The 18,602-nt window shown below is 29.2% G+C and overlaps 2 protein-coding genes across 2 annotated transcripts; one reads left to right on the plus strand and one right to left on the minus strand.

Moving 5' to 3' along the window:
- Positions 1-1,922: 1,922 nt before the first annotated feature.
- Positions 1,923-2,480, minus strand: LOC139425667 (uncharacterized). Its single transcript, XM_071181074.1, has one exon. The coding sequence runs from the start codon at positions 2,478-2,480 to the stop codon at positions 1,923-1,925; it is 558 nt and encodes a 185-aa protein (XP_071037175.1).
- Positions 2,481-4,672: 2,192 nt separating this feature from the next.
- LOC107446014 (ataxin-10) lies at positions 4,673-18,039 on the plus strand. Its single transcript, XM_043040703.2, has 11 exons — positions 4,673-4,947; positions 5,035-5,208; positions 6,854-6,921; positions 9,199-9,307; positions 10,670-10,834; positions 11,380-11,454; positions 13,596-13,749; positions 15,011-15,119; positions 16,028-16,215; positions 16,309-16,372; positions 17,444-18,039. The coding sequence occupies exons 1-11, from the start codon at positions 4,823-4,825 to the stop codon at positions 17,611-17,613; spliced, it is 1,401 nt and encodes a 466-aa protein (XP_042896637.1). The 5' UTR covers positions 4,673-4,822; the 3' UTR covers positions 17,614-18,039.
- Positions 18,040-18,602: the final 563 nt, after the last annotated feature.

The raw sequence follows: 18,602 nt of genomic DNA on the forward strand, positions 1-18,602 counted from the left end.
TGTGAGCAAGATCATTGCGTCTGTAGGTGTAGTTTTTACAGCACCTGTTATTAGTCTAAGGTCCTGGTTTCGTAAAACTTCAAGCTTTTGAAGTAGGGATGTAGGCATAGAGATGAGTGGTTCAGAGCAGTAAGTAAAAATTGGAAGTATGTATTTTTGATAAGTCAGAGCGAAGGTACACCGGGCACATTCCCAGAGAGTGCCAGCAAGTCGTTTTAAAATAGGGACGCGTCTTATTACCCGTTCGGCAACAAATGCAACATGGTTCCTCCAGCTCAGTTTTGAATCAAAAACGGTTCCGAGATAAGTGAAGGAATCAACATTTTTAAGCGTAGTGCCAGAAAAAGAGAGATTTGGTATAATTGGTCGATGCATTAGTGAAAAAGTTTGAGTGGCACATTTATTCAGATTTACTACCATATTAGTTTCCCCACACCAACGACTGAGGAATTCCAGTGCAAGATTGAGTGTGGTCTCAACAGTTGATTTAGCGTGGCGCTTTGATACTGTGGTCCAGAAAACAAGATCATCCGCATATCCGTGCCGCATGGCAATGGATGTTAGGCACTGCCGTTAAGGTGTTTATCAAGTCATTGATATAGACGTTGAAAAGGGCACAGCTGGTAACAGCTCCCTGTGGGAGACCAGTACGGAGATTAAAGCTTCTCGATTTTCCATTTCCGAATTCAACTCTGCAGCTTCTTCCACAATGGAAAGATCGAAACCAATTAAGCATGCATGCAGGGACCGATCAAGACAAATTCAGGCTCAAGGCCCACAAAATTTACCGGGCCCTTATCAAAATATTTTGAAATTAAATTTCTGAAGAGTAGTTCTAACAATAAAACAAATCTATTGAACTGCATGATTCAAGAGAGACATTCTAAAAAATTTTGAAAGAAACCAAGATTATTTTTATAAGATAAAGTTTTCCCATCTAAATATTAAAGCAAAATGTAAAAAAAAAAAAAAAAAAAAAAAAAAAAAAAAAAAAAAAAAAAAAAAAAACAATGTTGTAGGAAAATACAAATAGTCTGGTGACCGCAAACAATTGAAATCAGTGATTTTTGCTAAAAGTCACTGATTAGCTGAATCATTTCAAAGATTGTAGCCTTCCATCTACAGCTTTACATATTTGTTAAGAATAAGCTTTTAGTTCTTGTTGACACTAATCATTTATAAGAAACTTTGCTAATATGCATTATCGTTGCGTTTGCTTAAGCCGTTGGAGTAAAAATTGCACCAATTAAAACTCAGCTGTACTTTCGATTTTGATTAGTGTAATGTTTACACGAGTTTGGTTTGTCACAATATAAAGACATTTTGAAATGAAAAATACCTTTTTTGAGAAAAATTGTCTCTTTCAGTACTTTTTAAATAATATTGCGGACTTTTTACTAATTTCTGAGGCCCCCAGAAAGTGTGGGCCCTAGGCCAGTGCCTATTGGGCCTAGGCGATAATCAGGCCCTGCATGCATGAGTGGACACCAAGGTCAGCAAGTTTTTGCATCAAGAGTTCTCTCCAAACGGAGTCATAGGCACATTTAAAATCTACAGCAGTCAGTACCTCTCCATTATCCAAGGCATCCTTTACCACCTGACTGAAAAAGGTAACTTGGTCAACAGTGGATCGATTTCTTCTAAAACCTGCCTGCTCGTGACGTATTAATTTGAAACGTTCCAGATACCAATTGAGTCTCGTATTGACCATTTCCATTAGTTTGGCAGTAGTACTTGTCAGAGAGATGGGCCTAAAATTTTCAATGGAGTCTGGACTTTTGCCCTTTTTTAAAATTGGGATAATTTTGGCACTCTTCCAGCAATTAGGTACGACTCCCCTTTTCCAAAAAACATTGAAGATTTCTAAAAGTACCTTTTTTGTGTAATTTTCCATGTGCTTTAAAAATTCAGAGTGTATCCCATCATCGCCAGGAGACTTTTTTTATAGGAAGTCTTTTTAAAGAGAGATCGAATTCATATTCGCTGAAAAGATCAGAGAAGATATGATCGTCTTTTTTCCGATCTTCAGCGTGAGGACCATTAAATTTTCTCTTGAGAACTTTCGAGCTCTTTCTTGCAAAGCAGCGTTTTCTTTGGGAAGAGTGATAGAAATTTCCAAACGCGTTTGCAATTTTGGTTTCATCAGTTAGACATCGATGATCAGCGTGGATAGGTTGTCTTTGAGGCGAAGAAAACTTATTCTGGATTTTGCTAAGGAACTTATAAGTTTTGGTACTGTTTTCCCTAAAATTGAGGTTGTTAATAAAACGCTCAAAAGACATTCGTTTTGCAGAAAGTACTGCCTTTTTAAAAAAGGCTGTCTGTTTCCTCCAAGCAGAGATATCCACAGATCTTCCAGTAAGCTCAGCTTTTCTTCTGAGACGGTCTCGCTTTGTCTTAATTTCATTCAATGTTAAGGACCAAAAACACTTATATGCCTTGGGTCTACCTCTTGGTATAGATCTACGGGCTGAGTACATTATGTGTTTATTAAACTGGTTGATTAAGATAGATGGGTGAGACGACAGGTTGATAGGATTGTTTTGTAGGACTTCGTCTAAGGTGTAAGAGAACTTTCTCCAGTCGGCCTTTCTAAAGTTCCAAGACTTCTTTCTTCGAGACCTTATTAGCCATTTGTGATGTTGGGACTTTAACAGTGGCAATTACTTGTCTATGACCAGAACCTGGGTCTTCAATCACAGATCTCTTCGTATATATTGGCAAAGATGGGAAGATACAAGGAGGAGGTCCGGGTTAGATAGAGTTCCATTATAATGGAGGAATGTGGGAATGTCTGAGTCTCTAAAGATAAGCTCAAGAGGACTAGAATTAAGAAGGTTTTCAACCTCTTTACCAGCAGCATTAACATCATCATAGCCCCATGGTGTTTTCAATATAAATGTAAACAATAACAATCTCGGGCTTAATACTGCTTGTCTAGATTGGTACTCTGACCGCCACTAAGTCTGTGGCAGTCTGGTGCTATGGAAACAAGAAGAGGGCATTTTAGGGAGGGTAGCTTCGATGCAGAGGTCTCCTTTTTTCTCGCCGAAACCAGTCTTAAAGAGGGACTCCGCACCCCTACTTGAAATAATCATACCTCGTTACCATAGTCACCGCTACAGCTCCCGACGAATGTCTGGCAGAGTACCTTTCTTAGACAAACAGTACCTGCTCTAGTTCCGGTTAGAAAGTTTGCAACTGCTTACTACAGCTTATTCTGCGAGGCGATATTTTCAAACGGATAATTTTGTTTACAATAAAACGAGTAAATTAGATAATTTATGAGCTCAAATCTGCCGTATTTCATAAGATATTAATGGTATTAAGTAATTCTGGTGAGTTTGAAGTGAAAATTTGTTTTAGCTATTTATAGATATATATTGTTAAAAAAAGGTGACATGGTTGCTAGATTTGGAATAACTCACTTTTCTGGCATCTGGCAGTCCTGATTTGGACTCATTCTATTTGTGTTGCGATACAGCTAGCGCCATCTAAGGAAAATATTTTCAACTTCCATTTTTATTATTCTCTAGTTTTTCTGGAAACCGCCAACGGCGGATGTAAAATTTTTTACTCTTTGTTATTAAAAGTTTGTTTTGTTATTAAGCCCTTGTGTGCTTGCCTCATTTGTGATTTTACAATGAGTGTATAATATGCCATTATTCCCAGTTTCGAATATAATTAAATCGGGTAGATTTTATCGGATAACCCCATCTTTTATTTTCAAAAATAGTATTGTTAAAATTTGTTTATTACTGTTTGTTCTTGTTGCAAGTTGTGCACCATCTTAAGTTAGTGCTAGCACCTTCAGCATTGTAAACACAAGTATTAAGTTATCAAATACCACGCTTGCAAGAATCTCAAATCACAATGATCACGTTGTGAGCCAAATGGTTTTAAAATACATCAAAAACAGTAACCCGGAAGTATAGGCGGTATGGAGCTTGCAGCGTTCCCTAGTGTAGAAAACACGATCCAGAAATAAGCAAGTTAACTTTTTCGACAAAGTTAAGTTAATCTTCATTTCCGTTTCCGAGAGAGAAATTTCTAGAGGGTTTGTTATTGTTTACGTTAAAGTGTCATGTACCGTGAGAGATTTTGATTTAATGATCTTTAGCTTATATTTCTTATTAGTATTAATAAATTCTTGTTAAGCAAAATAAAATTGCGGAACAAAATTTCTTACGAAATGAATCCGGTACTCGAAGAATTTTCCCAGTTGAAAGGTCTTACGAGTTCTACAGTATTTAATAGTTTTGCTTTGAAAAACACTATTCAAAAACTTTCAAATTTAATGCAATCATCTCAAAATAGGTGGGAAATAGATTCTTTTAAGTTTATTGCTTTAAATTTTATTAACTTCTGATTGTGTATTTTATTTATTTTTTAAAAATAATTTTCAGAAATGCTGTCGAACCCCATCATTGGCAAGACATAGTTCACGTTTGTTCAATTGGTGTGCAAGTTATTAATCAAAAAGAATTTAAGGAGAACGATTTAGAATTTCTTGCTATAATCTTCAGGTTTTTGCGAAACGCTTGTGGTGGTTCAGGAAGAAGTCATATATATTTATTAAAGTAAANGGCCTTTCTAAGTAACCTGTTATTTTTATAACAGGTAGGATTAAATAACAGGTGAAAAATACCTGTTCCAGAAAATATTAGCCACCTCTATTGTTTACGTCAAAGTGTCATGTGCATACAGGAATGTTATATGCAAAGAGATCTTGATTTAATGTTTTTTATCTTATATTTCCTACTAGTATCGATAAATTCTTGTTAAACAGAACAAAAAATAGCGGAGCAAATTCTCTTACAAAATGAATCCGGTACTTGAAGAATTTTCCCAGCTAAAAGGTCTTACGAGTTCTACAGTATTTAATATTTTTGCTTTGAAAAACACTATGCAAAAACTTGCAAATTTAATGCAGTCATCACAAAATAGGTGGGGAACAGATTCTTTAAGTTTATTGCTTTAAATTTATTAGCTTCTGATTGTGTTTTTTATATATTTTTAAAAAATATTTTTCAGAAATGCTGTCGAACCCCATCATTGGCAAGACATAGTTCATGTTTGTTCAATTGGTGTGCAAGTTATTAATCAAAAAGAATTTAAGGAGAATGATTTAGAATTTCTTGCTATAATCTTCAGGTTTTTGCGAAACGCTTGTGGTGGTTCAGGAAGAAGTCATATATATTTATTAAAGTAAGTAGTTGTTATTACTCTACAGGTTATTTTATTTACTATTGTACATGTTATTTCAAGGGAAGATTTCTATTTCCGTATCATAATCTACTGTAGAATAATCGGCATGACTTGGCCGCTTTGGGGGAAATTTCTGTATCTGTCATGTTTTCTGTAACTGTCATGTCAAAACTTCTGTCATGTTTTCTGTATCTGTAGTTGGCGTGATCTGTCACACCAACTACAATCGCCAAGGTGCCTAATAGTTAAATTTTTGGTGCCTTGCAAATTTTAAAAATAAACAAAACATGTAGATGTTTGCCCTGGGTGGCTACGAGTAATACCTTTCGAGTTGGTCCTATTCTGTGATATTTTTTTTAGTTCCTCGTCGGCCACTGCCTTGAAATTTCCAAGACTTGGCGATAATTCTGTCACAGATCACGATATGGAAACCAAACATGTACACAAAACGCGCAAAAGAAACATGTAGATAAATTTATTAAAAAAAAAACATACTATTAATAGATAAATTCATTTATAGATAGATTCTATAAGAGATCCTTATAAAATTTGTAAAATGTAGAAAATTTATTCTATATTACAAATTTTTATCCTAACATGGAGACAACCTTTCCCTCTCTTTCCTTTAATTTATTTATTGTTTTTTCACCTTATAGTTGCAGTTAAAACTTATTTTATATTGCATAGAATTTTGTAATTAATGAAAACTTATAATGCTTTAAATGGTTTATATTGTTTTAAATATGAATCCGCTTTTAACAAAAAAGGGTTCAGAAATTTGAAAATCCTGGGTTCTTAGTTTCCAAAGTCTTGCCGAATCCCTATATTCACTCGTTATCAATTCAGAACACACTTTATGTACTGTCTATAGTGGCACGTTACTGATGAAATTTTGGTTAGACTAATTTTTTTTTGTTGAAAATAACTGTGTCAGAAAAAATGCAAACATTCTAGTAAATTTTGAGACTATATATATTTATTTGACTTATTCATATGCTGACAAGATTACTAGTAAAATGAGAGATTTAACCTCAGACTCTTCATGTCATACATGTAACAAGTTAAAAGTAAATTTTAAATGAAATTATTGCACATTTTAAATTTTATTTTTACACATTACACAATAATACTGCTACGAACTTGTTTTAGAACATAAAAGAATGTTAGGTCAATTATTTCAGTATAATTGCTATGTGCATACAATATTTCATATTGTGTTTTTCCCAAAATTCCAGGAGACCTAGTAAAAAGCGCTGTATTGATCCATATCGGCATTCTTTCGTCATTGTAAATTTTATGTTGTCTTCTAAAATTCTATTAAAATTTGTTCAAGTTAATTTGTATGAACTAGAATGAAACCAGTTAAAAGATGTAGATTTTATGCATTTCAGAGACATTTAAAAGAAAAAAAAATTCTACAAAAAATGCACTAAGTTTATAATTTTGCGTAAAAAATAATTCTTTTAAATTTCTACAAAAAATGCACAAAATTTATTACTTTGTCAGAAATATGGTGCGATTTGTTCTTATTTATAATGCAATAGCATTATTAATTAATAAAGATGTTATTGAAATTCATGAGTTGATCATTATTTTAAGTTTATGTTACTATGTTATTGATGTGTTAATATTTCATTTTTTGTAGCTCTCCAGAATGTGTAGAATTTATACATTTACCTTTACGTATATTACTACATAAAAAAGAACCCAAAGGTAATGCTTTAGAATAATACTATTTTTAGAAAAATATTTATAGCTTTTTCTGTACTTTTCTTAGAAAATCATGTGTTTTATTTAATGTGCATAAATCTTTTTGTTACTTTAATTTTTCAGATTTTTGATTGCGAACATCTAATTTATCATAAGTTAAGAAGCTATTTAAATTTTCTTAAGTTAAAAAGAATAAATTCAAAGAGTTTTAAAATTCAATGTTTAAATTTTACATTGAAGTTTAAGTAGATAAATTCTTTTAAGTAGTAAAAAAGATTTTAAACATGTTTTGAAAATGTGCCTTTTTGTATTATCAGACTTGTAATGTTTAAAATCATTGGTAGTTTGTTTGTCCAGAACCTTTAAAATTCGTATAATCCTTTGTGGTCAATATAACTACAGAAACTCACATTGCGATCTAATTACAGATGTTCTAATGAAAAGAGTTGCATTCTACAAATGCAATTTTTATGCAAGGAAATATTAAATAACTTTTTACATATTAAACTATTTATTTTACAGTAATCCCTGAAAACTATTTGTTGATTCAGCTTTTGCATATTTCTCTTTGCTGAGACCTGATTTTTTTAAAAAAAAGTTTTTTAATTTTTAATTTGATTTTGCTCAAATGTTATAAACATCCCATGTAGTCGTCGGAAGTAGCGCACTACAAGTAGTGAAACTACCGCAGTCTCTACTTTTTTCATACTTTGTAGTGTAGTGTGCTACTAAAAAAGTTGTGTAGTGAGTAATGCGATACAAGAAAAACAGTAGTTTGTGATGATTTCTGGCTATTGTTTTTTACGTTAGTTTAGTAAAGAAACAGGGTTCTAACACAACTAATTTTTCAAATTTGTTGGGTACGAATCTTACCGGGTCCGTCAATAACTGCAATTTAAAATGCTTCTGTGACTGTGAGTAAACAGGAATTACGTATTTACAGGATGTGTAGCGTTTTTAAAAAGTGCTTAAGGTGCTTATTTTCGATTTTCATTTTTTAAAAGCCCTTAAAGGTGCTTTTTTTTATTGGGTGTTTTTAAAAAGTGCTTAATTTTCCTTTTTTCAAAATGAGATTTTTTCTTTACCATGTTGATTTTCGGTTTGAATTATGCAAAAAGGCACAGTTCACATTGTTCTATTCAACGTTTTTACAATTAATTCAACCCTCATCTATTTTGCGCATTGTTCATCCGTAGCGTACGAAAATGCCATTCGTTTTGCATGATTCAAAGTTTGATGATTTTTGACAATTGTCAGAAACAATGCCAAATTTTTTTTTGACATGACGGTTAAAACAAGATAAAACCGTCAATTGTCAAAAGCTTTCTAACCCTGCCTAATTGTGATGTTTTTTTTTTGAAGTGCTTAAAAATATTGTTTGGGTGCTTAAAAGGTGCTTATTTTTTGTTGAATAATTTGGCTATGCACCCTGATTTAGAATCCCGTAAAACTAATAATTAAACTACCCATTATGAATAATAGATAGTTTGTCATTTCAGTCACGCTTTCAGATGTGAATGTTATTTCATTGATGTTATTTCAAAGGACGGAAACATATTTTTAATGTATTTAAATTCATAGAGGAAATAAAAGAGCATTAAACACAACGAAATTGCAAGTATTTGATAATTTCCTAGCATTTCTTAAATTAAATTTTCACATTCAAGAAGGGCATAAAAAGTGGAAAATTAAATGAGCAAATTTGAAAAAAAAATGTTTTATGTTTACTAACTGACTCACAGAAACTTGAATAAATATTACAAAATAATTCTTCATAGTTAATGTAAGCCAATTTTTTATTCAAAACATAATGTGTAAATTAATTTCTCCTGCAGTCTAAATTATACAGGTGTAAATTTCGCCAATCGAATTTTGGTTCCTTAAAGTAGTGAAGTAGTCACTATATTTGGAAAGTAGTTTTTAACCGCTTCTTTAAAAAAAAGTAGTTGCAAACTACATTTATAACGATGTGGCTGTAGCTGTTGTAAACTACAAAAGTAATGTAGTTTTAGTATTTTTGATGTTAAATAACATCCTATGTTAAATAATAGCAATGATGCGTAATACTAATTTTTAAAACTTTTCAAGTTGTATCCTAAAACTTTAAAAGGATGCTCTACTGTGCGAGAAACTTGGACTATTCATTAAAAGGTGTAACATATATATGTTGTTGTGTTTAGTTAACATATTTAGTTTTCTGATATTTAGTCATTCGCTAATTTATTTTATCATTTACTTAAAAAATGGATTAATTAAATAACAAGCCTCTCTAATTTACAGAAATAACAGTACTGAAAATTTGTATTCAACTATTTGGAAATCTTCTTGTTTTGAATGAGAGAGCAAAGCCTTTAGTATGGAAATATTTTTTCAAGGAATCTGCATTTAAGTAGGTAGTTTTTCTGAAAATTTTACTTTTAAATTGCATTTTTGATTAATATTTTAGTATTTTTAAAAATCAAAGATTTTAGAATTTAAATACTTAAGTAGTGAAACTGAGTTCAAGAAGTGAAACTTTAGGTGTTTTAGATAATTTAATTTGAAACAAAAACTCTCTGATAATAATTTTGTTTTGATAATATTTCTATTTTTAAATGATAGATTAAAGCAGATCAAAGCAAAGTTTACAAGCATTTTCTTCAAACAATCTGCTTTAAATTTTTTTTTGGTTTAAAAAAGGTAGATGTTAGTGCTTAAATATTGAATAGTAAAATTGAAATCTAGAAGTCTAACCTTAGATTACATATTCTCCGATAATAATCTTATTTTCATAATATTTCTTGTTTTGAATTGCCGAACAAAGCCTTATGTTAGCAGACATTTTCTTCAAACAATCTGCTTTTAAGTTGATTTGTTTTTAAATACGTGTTTCTAATTGGCATATGGGATATATATTTTCGTAATTATAATTTTTATGATTTCATGGCATGAATATTTAGATAACAAAATTAAGTTCAAGAGTTCTTGATTTTTTAGTTGATTTATTTTGAAAAACTAAGTTTTTTGTAAGTTTTGCAGTATGATTTTGCACATTATTTTGATATAAACTTATAATACCTTCTTCATTTAAACAATAGTTTTCAAAGTTATTTTCTTAATTATAGTCATTATTTAGAATTTAAACTTGTTAATAAATCGTCATTCTAAATTATTCTTTAAAATATTGTTTATTCAGTGTCATTTTATCTAGTATTTCAGGAATGCAAGCACATTTCTTACATTATTATTATTTAGTTAAGTATTTGGAAAAGTATTAAACAGCATTTTTATTTTAATTGTGAGAAATTTAATAAATTTATTTCTTTACTAAAGCTTGATATTTGTTTAAAAATTCATTAAGTTGAAGACCCTCTAAGTGAATTTAGCAACCCTTGTTATTTTTTTCTTCTTAATGTTAGTCAACACCTAATCTGATACTTTTTTCTTTTTTTTTTCACTGCAGTTCATCCTTTTTTGTTTTGTTTGGAGACTGGTATTACCTTTTTTTAGAGAAATTTTTTAAGATTGTTTAGAATCTAAATAATGAGTGGAAACAATACATGTCTTGATTTTAGGATTGTTTAGATTTAGAATCTAAATAATGAGTGGAAACAATACATGTCTTGATCCTATCTGTAACAGTTAATACTGTTGCAGATGGTGCTGTAAATGATAAAAAATATGCTAACAATAAAAATAATCCTAATTTGTCAAAATGTTTGAATATTGTATATTTTAAAAAATGAACTTAGAAATATATTTTTCTATTCAGATCTCTGCTGTGTTCTCCTGATCCAACTGTACAAGAATATACAATGATGGTTTTGTATAATTCCATGTCAGATAATCACTGTAATGAAATTTTAACCACAAATGACGGACATGATATTGTCAAGGCAGTAACAGACTCTCTGTTGAAAAATTTTGTTGACTGGGGGTAAGTCATTCTCTATAACAAACCCAAATAAAAAGATCGGAAGAAATTCTTTTTTTTTTCTTTAAAAAATTATTGAATATCAAAAGTTTTTTTTTAAAGTTAATAATGCAGGTGTGATTGCAAAATTACCTAAAGGAATATAACTTTGACTTTTGCTGAAGGAAAGAGAACAGTGCCCTCTGCTTTAGAAATTACTATCCATAATAGCAGGATAGACTCCTATTTCTAGAGAAAAACAATGGACCATGGAAATGTTTAAAGCATTCTTTCAGATAGTGGAAAGAAAGTTTCTGAAACTAATAATAGTATTCTTTGTAAAAAAAAAAGTTATAAATCAAATAATAATTTTTTAGTTTTGCTCATTTTTGAATATTCATTCATAACTGCATATATCCATTCATATAATTCATTCATAATGAAAAGCTACAGTTATACAAACAGTTTCAAATATCTGTATATTCTGTATGTAATTTTTTTAAACTTTTTTATTTTATTTACAATCTTAAAATAATGCCAAGAACTAATGTTATTTATACTTTTTACAGTATGCTTTTTATTGAATGCCTATTAAAAAGAGAAGAGTTTCAATACTGCTACACACCTATGCCTTTAGAAAATAGGTAATTTATTATACATAATGTGTTGTATTGATGTTATATCTTTTTCAAAATTTACTAATAAGTCTTTATGAAATATTGAAAATTTCTCAAAGAATTTTTAGTTACTTAAAAACGAAATTGAATACTGTAATTTTTTTTAAAGAAATTCATATTTATGATAGTTTTTATTGTAAATTTTAATTTCCTGGAATGTTATTTAGTATCTTTTTTTTTTCTTTGAGAAACAAAAAGAATTTTTTTTTCAAGGAAAGCTTTATAAGTTATTTTGGGATTTTAATGTACACAAATAAAATGAGGAGATAACTGTCTCAGAATTATCGGAAGTTTAAATTGGATGATATAGAGCCACATAGTTAGAGGGATAGACTGTATTTTTAGTGATTTATAATATTGCCAAAACAGGTGGTTTTATTGTGATAGACAAGCTTAATGGTTAACAAGTGAAAATAAATACTGTTTTACTTATGTTTTTTTAGTATATATTTAGAAGTCTAATTACTGTGATTTAATTTCAACCATTATCATCGTATAACTGCATGTATAGTTTGCAGAGCATAAATTCAATTTAAATAATAGGATTGTTGCTGTACTTTTAGTGAATGTCATAGCTGGGTGTTTATTTTTTAGAAATCAATTTTGATGCTACTTAATTCAAACAATCTTTATGCTGAAGTAAAACAATATTGCAAACAATCACATATAAAACAATGAAAAAAGAAAAGAATACACCTGTTTTTATCAAATGTATAAATAGATAACATAATGAATGCAAAATATTTTAAGCAAATTAAAGAATCAATGGAATGACAACAAGTTAAAGCCGAGAAAATGAAAGTAAAGGATAAATTGAACAAGTTTAATTTACTAATGAAGACAAAATTTAGACTGTGTATTAATACAGTTGTGTGCATTTATTAAAGCAAACAAAAATTTTCCTTGAATATTTTGTTTTTGATGCTTTTTTATTAACTGTATAATATTTTATTTTTAATTTTCTAACTTTTTTCCTCTTTTAAAAATAATTGTTTCATCGATACTAGGCAGTGATTTTTTTAAGTGTAACAGTGCAATTTTATTAAATAATTGGAAAAAAGTTCAATTTAAATTGTTAAGTTTGAAGAAAATTATCAAAATATGCTTAAATAAAATTATTTTATTAAAATTTGCTTTCATTAGATCTTTTAGTAACTCTTGTTTTATATGATGAAATCATTCCATAATAAAATATTTAGTTGAATTAATTATTTTTAGGTAAGCATTTCTAATTTAAATACATTTACAAAATATTTCAGCATTGAAACAAATTCATATAGCAGTTGAGTTACAACTCATGCTATTTTAAATAATTTGAAGCCTTCATTGTATTCTTTATACACCTTTTATAATTTTAACAATAATACTTCTTTTTTGCATAATTGAAAGCATATTTAATTGTTTTTGTTTTTTATTTAAAAAGAAATGTGCCATTATTTAAGCAATTCTGTTTAATTTTTTCCCCTTTAAACTTGTACATAATAACATCTTTCAGTTTAAAATAAAAACAATTGCAATATATACAAAAACTGTTTTTAATATTTTAATAAATTTTTTGTTGTTGATACAAAACTATTATTAGAAACTATATTTAAAACTACTATGAATTTTCAGTAATTTAATTCTGACTATGGAATTGCAAAAAGTTGTTGACCATAAAAAATACTATTTTTGAACTGTCTAATTTTCTTGTCTTTCTTTCTTACTTTTTCCTTTTAATTTAAATAAAATATTAACCTGGATATATTAACCTGGAGCGAAGAACTTATTTGTTCAGTAATTTGTATTTTTAATTATTTTTAAAATTTTATTGTTAATCTTTATAATTTTATTTATTTACTCTCTTAATTTGTTGTTTGGAAAATGATACTTCTTTAACATCAATTAAGTGCTTCATTATTCATTTTAATATTTTTTCATTTGAATTACTATGGGAAGTAATAAAGAAAATTATATTCGTTACTGCATAAAAAGAATTTTATTGCCACTTAAAATCACCGTTGCAGGTTGGGGCTGCTGTATGTTATTCTTAAAGAAGAATAATCTTATTCATAAAAAAATAAATAAATGTGATGTTTATTATAGACATAAACATATTTGTTTTTCAGATTGTTGATATTAGATATTATAACTGAGCACCTAAAGAGTATAGAGAATGAGGAGACTCTTATAATTCCATTTGCTAATATAGAATACTTTAAACGCAGTTTTATAACACTTGTGGAAAAAATTGCAGTGTTATATAGTGTTAATGAAAACATGGTAAGTGGTTTATAATTAATAAGAAATAGTATCCCTTAAAAATGCAAAAATAAGGCTAGAGCAGGCCGAGTCTATATTCATCCCTAGGGGTTGATATAATGTAATTAAGGGTCAATCTGATTTCGGGGATCAATGAATGAATACCATTGCTATTCAAATGCAAAGTTTAAAAAAATTAAGTGATGATTTTAAATTAAGTTTTGGAGATATTGAAAATATGGATATGCCAGGATGAATTATTGTGCCACTTTCTGCTCTAGTTGAAAATATCGAAGTCATTGAATTGTTAGTTGACTTTGAAGCAAAGATTACTTTTAATAATTTAACTGAGTACATTCTAGATGAAAATAAATGTTATGCAGTATTTCCCTTTTCAGTTGTATTTCCAAGCTCATACATGATTATATATGGTTTTTGATTATATATGGCCCCATCTGAAAAGTAATTTTAGAAATTTAGGCAATGGCCGAAAAACAGAACAGTCAGGGTATCGTGAGCATTATCACATGTATAAAAAATTTAATTAAACAAAATCTTAATTTTATTCTCATAAAGTTAAAAGGTGGGATTTTGGGTATTGCATCTGGTTTATGGGCAGTTTCTCTTTGCATATTTTCCTACCACGAAGTATGTAGTAGTTTACAAAATAAAGCTTGAGTACTACTACACTATGTTCATTTAGGGGTCCTCCATACGCTATGTCACGTTTGTGGGGTGAAGGGGCTCATGAAATTGTGACAGCTTGTGATAAGGATAAGAGAAATATAGCAGGGTGTATGACATCTCACATTTGGTTTTAAATATATTCTAAAACGATTTCTCTGTAAGCCTTAAAAATTAAAATCTTTATTATAATTATTTAAGGTTATGATTTTTTTGTTACATAAGCATTGCTAAACTCCGCAGCTGAATTAAACTTAAAATAAAACTTTATGTATTAAAAAAAAAAAACGGTTCTACTTTGTCTTTCTTTAGAATATTTGGTTGAGATTTAGAATACAAGGTAGTGTAATAGAATGATGAATTGGGGGTATATAAATCAAAAAGTACCGATATTGCCGCATTACCTGGCTATATTGTTGCCCAACACTGGTTAAGAAATTTCATTCCAAAAATGTTGTGTCTTAGCATTATCTCCGACCAATCACTTAATTGTAATCAATTTTCATAATTTTATGCTTATTAATATATAAAAAGCAAATTTTTTTGAAATAAATCATTATGTTATCATAAATGTGTTTTTGTTTCGCTCTTTGACTAGGAACCATCTGAATTTGTGAAAATTTTATCACTGTTATGTACAGCATCTGTATGTAATGCTTACATACTCTACATGCATTCATGTAAGGATTTGCTGGAGAAGTGCATAGGTATTAATACTTTTTTTTATATGTATAATAATCGAAATAAAAATAGAACATCTTAATGACTTTTTCCTGAAGATTATCACATACAAAAAGGCTATCTTTAATGGTTAGAGCTAGTTTCTTTGCTTGTTGTTGTATTTCGATTTATCGTTATTGCATGCGTTTCAGGATTATAATTATTGCTAAAACTGCATGACCTATTCTTATCCTTAATTTCACTGTTCTTAAGACTTATGTTACTATAAGAAGATTTAATGTTTATAAAGAGATTAATGTTTTATCAAATATTTTTTTTTTGTGTGTGTGTCCATTTTTAGCTTCCCTTTCTTAAGAAAAAATTTTTCAGTTGTTAATTTTGAGGTTATTTCTTTAAAAATTGTTTTCAATTTAAAATTTTTCAAATTTATAAAAAAGCATTTTTATTATGTTCCAATATTGGTTGGGATAAAACATCAGAATGATCATGAATTTTGATTATGTATTAACAAAGTTGTGATTGTTGAGCCTTGTTATACATGATTGAGAACAGGAGAACTTGCAAATTATAATTAATTTGTAGATTCGCTCATCTTTTATGCTTCAGGAATAAAAACATATGCTAATTCTCTTCTCAGATACAATGCAACAGCTTTGAACCTCTCAGAAATCACGGCATGATTACTGCTATAGGTATAAACAAAACCTTTAAATTTTAAAGGTTTTGTTTATACCTATTACAGTAATCATGCCTATTACAGTAATTACAGTACAGTAATTTTAAAGCTGAAAAGACACAAGGCCAGATTTTTGATAAGTGAGTCGGGCAACGCTTTTTAGTTTACTTATCTGTAAACTGTTACTGAGTGTACTTTATAAAATTATTAATGTTTCCTTTGAATACACATTGAACATTTTTAAACTTTTTTTTGTAGAAACTTTAAAATGTGTGCATTTGTTGGGAAAGGATGGTTCTAATGTGTTTTCCAGCATTAGCAGCTCAAAAATATTAAGTGCTCAATGTGATGAACAAATTGCAAGTCATCCATTATTTGGTTTCAAAAAGGATCTGGTTAAGTTAATTGGAAATTTGTGTTATGGTTGCAAAGAAAACCAGGATTTGGTGAGTATACTGCTTTGAACTTTTCTTTCAAAAATTATAAATGAATATTTAAAAGGGCGATTCTTGTTTATGCACTTTCTTGTTTTAATACAGGTTCGAAAACTAGATGGAATTCCTTTAGTCCTTGATTGCTGTAAACTGGATGCTAAAAATCCATGTATCCTTTGATAAGTTAGCTTTTAATGATTTCTTTTGTGCTTACAATTTTGATTATTGCATATTAAAGTGGGCTTTTAAAAACCCTTCCTCCTCCTTTTTACTTTTGCATGGAAAAATTGTACATAAGAAAAAAAAAAGAAAATGATACCAACATTTATAAGATCAAAAAATGTTTTTCTATTCAAGTGTTATTTTTTTTTAAAAAAAAGCATGATACTTACTATTTTTTTAAAAAAATTTTGTTTCGTAACTATGTTAAATATGTTCTTTTTAAATCCATATTTGAATGAGTTCAGAATTTTCTTATATTCAAAATGACGTTAATTGTTGCTTGATAACTGATACTTATTAAAAAAACCATAGATTTAAATTTTTCCAATCTTCTGCCTATTCTTTTTAACTTCTTTTAGATAATTACATTACTGTAGTAGTGTTTTGAAAGAAAATAGCCTCCCTTTTTTTTTCTTCAAAATTTACAATCTAGCAAAAATAATTGGTATCAAAAATAGTTTGGTATCATTATTTTCAATATTTCGATGATAACTTTTTATTATTTTGTTTTATGGCTACTTTATATCACATAAAATATTGTGCCTTTCAAAGAGATGCTTTAAAGAGTTTAGAATTGACTTACATGCAAAACGAAGAAAAAACTAAGAATCCGAAATTTTTAATTTTAAATTGCCATTTGCTGATGCCGATTAAAAAATTTGTAGTGTTAAATGTTTTGAGGGTGAATAGTAAATAAATTTCTTTTTTGTTTTTTCAAAATTCCCAATCTAATAAAAACTTTCGATATCATTATTCTTTTCTGTACCGAAGAGATAGAACAAATAATGCTTTTCTGCCCACTTCTATTAATAATAAACATATGTACCGTGAGTTAGTACATGTCTTTAATGATAATAGGAATGTATGTATTACATTGCTTGTAATGTACGATAATATTTTTTATAATGTCTTAATTGCAACTCTTCTTTCATTAAAAGTAAAAATTATTTGAATGTTTTCTATTTCAGCAGAGGTTAAAAGTTTAATAGGGCTTTAAATTTTCTTAACTGTTCTGTAGATATCATGCAGTGGTGCATTTTGGCAATCAGGAATATTGTTCATCAAAATGAAGAAAATCAAGCAATTTTAGCTGGAATAACTACGACTGGTGAAATTGAAGATTCTTCTTTCCTGAAAGAAATTGGTATAAATGTGCGTTACAAAGATGGAAAATTGTCTCTAAGCTGAATTTCCAAATTTTCTCTGACTATTCCAACTCAAATACACACTTGTTAAGTCCAAATTGTTTAGATGCCTATTTTTTCAAGCATCTGGTTCTTATGCATTTTTATGTAAATAATATGTAACGTACAAATTTTCATATCACTGTGTTACAGATCTATGATGGTTATTTATTGTTAATATATTTTAAGACTGATTAGAAAACAAGGTTTTCCATTTTAAACTTTGTCTCTCGAGCTTAGATTTTATACAGTTATGATGGCATTCATTGAATTCCTGTAGCATTTTTCAGTGCTAATGCAAAAATTACTGAGTTATTCTGCAAACAATATTTATTATTTATTTGTTATTTTTGCGTTTTTTAATCTATTTTTAACCATTTAAAGAGATTAGGAATATTATTCTTATTATTTTAATAAAATTGTAAAATTATGTTCATTATACTTTATTTTAAACAGCATTCATTTTGCTGATTCACTGTTTTAATAGGAAGACACTAACAATTAGCAATCCACTAACATTATTAGCAATCCATAGCACAAAGTGATACTTTCCAAATACCAGTGAAATGATACACCATTTTTTTACTCTTTTTGGAATATAAATTCAGCAACCATCGTATATTCTATCACACGAAACACATGTGCAGTCCCTCTACCAACAGCAGAACTACCAAACAAAACTTGGTAAACTTCCAATCACAGCAAATGTTATTTCTTTTTGCTTCCGGTTGAGTAAATCGTGATAAAACAAAACAAACAAACAAACGTAGTTCTTTGAATGACGATTTTCCAGGAAGATGGATTGGGCGAGGAGGTTCAATTTCTTGGCCACCTAGATCACCTGATATAACGCCGCTGGACTTTTTTCCTTGGGGATTTATAAAGGACAATGTTTACAGGAGGATCGTATCGAACCCGTATTACCTAAAAGTCAGAACTACAACTGCAATAGCCTCTGTGAATGCTGACATGCTTGCCGCTACCTTGCGTGAA

The sequence above is a fragment of the Parasteatoda tepidariorum genome, chromosome 5 (assembly GCF_043381705.1).
Source record: "Parasteatoda tepidariorum isolate YZ-2023 chromosome 5, CAS_Ptep_4.0, whole genome shotgun sequence".
In the NCBI taxonomy this organism is placed as follows: domain Eukaryota; kingdom Metazoa; phylum Arthropoda; class Arachnida; order Araneae; family Theridiidae; genus Parasteatoda; species Parasteatoda tepidariorum.